We start from the raw sequence: 4,893 nt of genomic DNA, 5'->3' as shown, positions 1-4,893 counted from the left end.
AGAATACGACCACAACGGTATGCAGTTTAATGGGACGATGCGAGCATTGTGAGAAATGGATGCCTAAAAATTTACTCCCTCATCATCATTGCGGAGGACAGAAACAATGTAAGATCTGTAAGAAAACTGTAGACACGGATCATCAGTGCTACGTTCAACTGAAGCCTGAGAAAAAGAAAAAGAAAGGCAAAGAGACATTACAGTTTTATATTTATTTCGATTTCGAATGAACACAGGAAAACGGCATCCACGACCCTAATCTGTGTGTGGCACACCGCGTATGTCAACATTGCGGACACTTACCCATAGAAGATCGCTGTCCTCACTGTCGACACATGGGACCCCGTCAACACGTGTTTAAAGGGCCAGATACCTTAAAACACTTCATGGACTGGTTATTACAACCCGACACAGGCAATAAGAATTCCGCCTTATTACACGACGAGGCCATCATCATTGCCCACAATTTCAAAGGATATGACGGATAGTTCATTTTAAATTACCTAGTGCATTCCGCCTGCATGAAGCCTACAGTCATCATGAACGGAAGTAAAATCTTATCCATGCAAATCTGCGGATTGAAATTCATCGACTCTTATAATTTTTTACCTTTTGCTCTGTCTAAAATGCCCTCTGCTTTCGGATTCACCGAACTGAAAAAAGGGTATTTCCGTCACTTTTTTAATACAGAACAGAACCAGAATTACGTGGGCCCTTATCCACCGGCGGCATTCTACAATCCGGACGACATGTCTATAAGTGGACGACAGGCTTTTTACCAATGGTACGAACAACAAGCCGGAAAAGTGTTTGATTTTCAGAAGGAATTTTTAGACTATTGTATTTCAGACGTCGATATTTTACGACGATGCTGTGCTCAGTTTAGAGCCACTCTCAAGAGCTTGGTCAATGTAGACCCCTTCCAGGAATCCATCACTTTTGCCAGTGCGGCCAATTTAGCTTACCGTCGAGGATTCATGCCCGAAGATACCATTGCCATCATTCCCAACATGGGGTATCAGCCTGCGCGTCAATATTCCGCCAAAGCCTGTCGGTGGCTAACCTGGATGAGTCACCAGAGCGGATCTCACATACGACATGCTAGAAACGGGGGAGAAGTCAAGATCGGAAGTTATACTGTAGATGGATACCAGGAAGCTACTCGCACCATCTACGAATTTTACGGATGCTATTGGCACGGATGCCCTACCTGCTATCCGAATCTACAGACTGAAACTCATCCTCACCGGACACAATTTACTTACCAGGAATTACACGAGGAAACTTTAAGGAGGAATACGGTCTTAGAGGAAATGGGGTATTCCGTACGTAGTATCTGGGAACACGATTTCGATCAACAAGTACAAAGAGAGGTGGCATTACAGAATTATGTACGAGACCTGGACATTCCAGATCCTTTGAACCCCCGAGAAGCCCTGTACAGAGGCCGGACCAATGCTACACTCTTGTATTGTGAGGAGGGGGACATGAGATATGTGGACGTCTGTTCCTTATACCCTTACGTATTAAAACACAGCCTTTTTCCCCTAGGCCATCCTCAGATCATAACAGACCAATTCCAGGACGTGAGAACTTATTTCGGCCTCATTCACTGTCGGGTCTTACCACCCCGAGGCCTCTATCACCCCGTTTTACCTTATCGCACTGGAGGCAAGTTATTATTTCCATTATGTCGAACATGTGCGGAACGACAGGACTCTACTTCTAAACATCGATGTCAACACACAGACCAGGAACGCAGTCTTACGGGTACTTGGGTGACTACAGAATTACATAAAGCCCTAGACATGGGATATACCTTAGAGCGGATTTACGAGGTTTGGCATTTTCAAGAAAGCAGTAAAGATTTATTCAGATCTTACATCGATACCTTCTTAAAGATCAAACAGGAAGCTTCTGGATTCCCACCTGATTGTCAGACGGAGGAACAGAAACTAGATTACATTCGTAAAGTAATAGAAAGAGAAGGGATTAGAATGGACCTGTTAAGTATAGAAAAAAATCCGGTGCGAAGAACGATAGCCAAACTCTTTTTAAATTGCTTGCGGGGAAAATTCGCTCAACGCCTGTTATTACCTAAAACTCGATACTTGACCGAAGAAGAGGAATTACAGCAACTCTTACAAGATTCGACCATTGACATCAAAGGGATAGAACTCTTAGAAAATAAAGATCAGCCAGAATCGGACATGATGCTGGTAAATTATCAAGAGAAACAGGAATTCGTAGAAGAGTGTCCCTTCGGAAACGTGGTACTGGCCTGTTTCACTACAGCCCATGCCCGATTACACCTCTACGAGACTTTACAACCTTTAGGAAATCGGGTCCTTTATTTCGATACAGACAGTATCATATACCAACATAAGGAGGGACAATTTAATCCTACCCTTGGCAACAGTTTAGGAGAATGGACCGACGAATTAGATGGGGACCACATTATTAAATTCATGTCAGGAGGCCCCAAAAATTATGCTTACCTCACAGCCAAGGGAAATTCCGTGTCTAAAGTCAAAGGATTGACTCTTAATTATCGGGCTTCCAATACCGTGTCACCAGAGACATTAGAAAAAATGCTCAAGAAAGAAATTGATGAAATCCAAGTCTCGTATCCCTACAAAATACAGAGGACCCGTCAACATCAAGTCAAGACAGTACCTTTAGAAAAACAATATAGAATTGTCTATGATAAGAGACAATTAATGAATGATTATAATACTTTACCTTATGGTTATTAAAAAACATAATGTATTTCAAAATGTGTTGTTATTATTGGGAAAACCCCAAAAATGAGGGGTTATAAAAAGGGGACAAAAATATTTTAACACTTCAGTCATGGCTGTTCATTCTAGGGAGCCAGAGGGGCTTCCTGTTTACCCTAACTATGCTCTGCTCTTAAAGAGAGAAGCTACCTTTGAAAATGGATGGCCCGAGTCTTTAAAAGGATTATTACCCAACCTAGCCAAAGCCAGATTTTATTACAGGGGAGTTGGTGATAAGACCATCTGTTTTCATTGTGGTATGACTTTCACCAACTGGGAACCTACAGACGATCCTTATGTAGAACATGCTTATTGGAACCCTAATTGTCCTTACATCAATACCTATAAAGGACGTGAGTGGGTGATGAATGTATTCATTAACCATTTACTCCGGGTGGGATACAAACCTTCACCTCATATCAAACCTCTACTAGACCAAACCTCTACAGAGATTCAGGCAACAGGAAAATGTCACATTTGTTTAGAGGGAGAATTACAAATGGCTTTACTCCCTTGTGGACACGTATGTTGCTGTTCATTATGTGCTCCCACCTTCCGGTATTGCCCCATCTGTCGAGCCGATGTGAAGAGAACCCAGCGTATATTTCTGTGTTGACTATGAATAAAAAGGATTGAAACCCTATTTTTCTCTTCATTTATCATCATGCAACCTGACGAGACACTCCCATCTTTTCAATTAAAACACGAATTTACCATGGTGGTAGCAGGACCTTCTAAATCGGGGAAAACGGAATTTGTTAAAAAATTAGTGAAAAATTTACATTGGATTACCCCCATGCCACAAAAAATTGTCTGGTGTTATCGAGAATGGCAACCTGCTTATACTTCTTTAACAGATCAGGTCTCCTTTATTCGAAATATTCCAGAAGACGATGAGAAATTAGTGGCCAATTTAACTATTCCTCACTTACTCATTTTTGACGACATAATGGGAGGCCATCGAATCGATCGTGGATTGGTTTACCCGTAAAGCGCATCATCGGAATACCAGTGTGATTTACATCACTCAGAATTTATTTGATCGGGCACCACAGCATCGCACCATTAGTTTGATTGCTCATTATTTAGTGTTGTTTAAAAATCCCAGAGACAAATCTCAAATCAGTGTCTTGAGTCGACAGTTAGCCTTACCTCATTTGATGTCAGCCTATCAAGAAGGCACCAGTGTTCCTCACGGGTATCTCCTGGTTGACTTGAATCCACAGACCCCAGACGAATACAGATTGAGAAGTCGATTGTTTGAATGGCTAACTATACACATGCCACAAGAGTATAAATAAAAATGTACCAACATTAAACTTGTCATTTATCATTATACAGTCGTCATGGGTCGACCTCTCTCAGCCAAGAGTAAATTAGTGAAAACGTTACGACGTTTACAGCGGGAGCGAGATCCTGCCAAGCGAGCCCATTTAATCGAATTAGGGCGTAAAGCCTTATTGAATTGGTTTGCTATGGGAGCTCGAAATTTGATACGTGGGGTCTTACCTATCAATAAACAGACTCAAAAGTTTATTAATAATCATCGTCAAGATTTAAGTATCATAGCCGATAAGTCGGCGAGTGATCAAGACAGAAAAAATGCCATTTTAAAACGCGGAGGAGCCGGATTTCTAGGCGGAGTCATTATTCGTCATTCATTTAAATGGAATGCACCTAGGAAACGACGTGTTCGTCGTTTGAAAAGTGTGGTAGTGCGAGTCGATAATAAGAAACAAAGAGTGTTTCCAGATTGGATGGTCCGAGTAGGAGGAGCAGCTCAAAAGACCAGAAAGAAGAGAAAACCCCCTAAGAGAAAACCTCAAAAGAGAAAACCTGCTGCTGCTCAAAGAAAAGCCCCTGGTGGTAGAAAGAAAAAAAACGACTCCAAAAACTCCAGCTCAACGTAAAGCCATGCCTGAAAGTTTAAAAAACGAAATCAATCAGTATTATAAGGAACAAAGACAAAAAAATATTGGGGAGTTATTAAAAAAAAACAAGCTGAAATGAGAATGGATCGTCCTATGGGACCCATAGGCAGCCAAAGAGCTCCCGATTTAGAAATGTTTCCTCAAGTCAATGTGGGAATTCACACTCCTAGAATTAAAGTACC

At 41.6% G+C, this 4,893-nt stretch overlaps 1 protein-coding gene across 1 annotated transcript; it reads left to right on the top strand.

Moving 5' to 3' along the window:
* The first annotated feature begins 626 nt into the window (after positions 1–626).
* LOC133198364 (uncharacterized) lies at positions 627–4,081 on the top strand. The gene is made up of 3 exons (XM_061334462.1): positions 627–2,626; positions 2,871–3,303; positions 3,836–4,081. Exons 1-3 carry the CDS (start codon positions 627–629, stop codon positions 4,079–4,081), a joined length of 2,679 nt encoding a protein of 892 aa, XP_061190446.1.
* The last annotated feature ends 812 nt before the right edge of the window (positions 4,082–4,893 follow it).

This window comes from Saccostrea echinata, unplaced genomic scaffold (assembly GCF_033153115.1).
Source record: "Saccostrea echinata isolate AGI-Se365-2 ecotype Australia unplaced genomic scaffold, CSIRO_AGI_Sech_v1 ptg000033l, whole genome shotgun sequence".
Taxonomy (NCBI): Eukaryota; Metazoa; Mollusca; class Bivalvia; order Ostreida; family Ostreidae; genus Saccostrea; species Saccostrea echinata.
The sequence above is the reverse complement of the archived record's forward strand: the minus strand, read 5'-3'. Positions and strand labels throughout refer to the sequence as shown.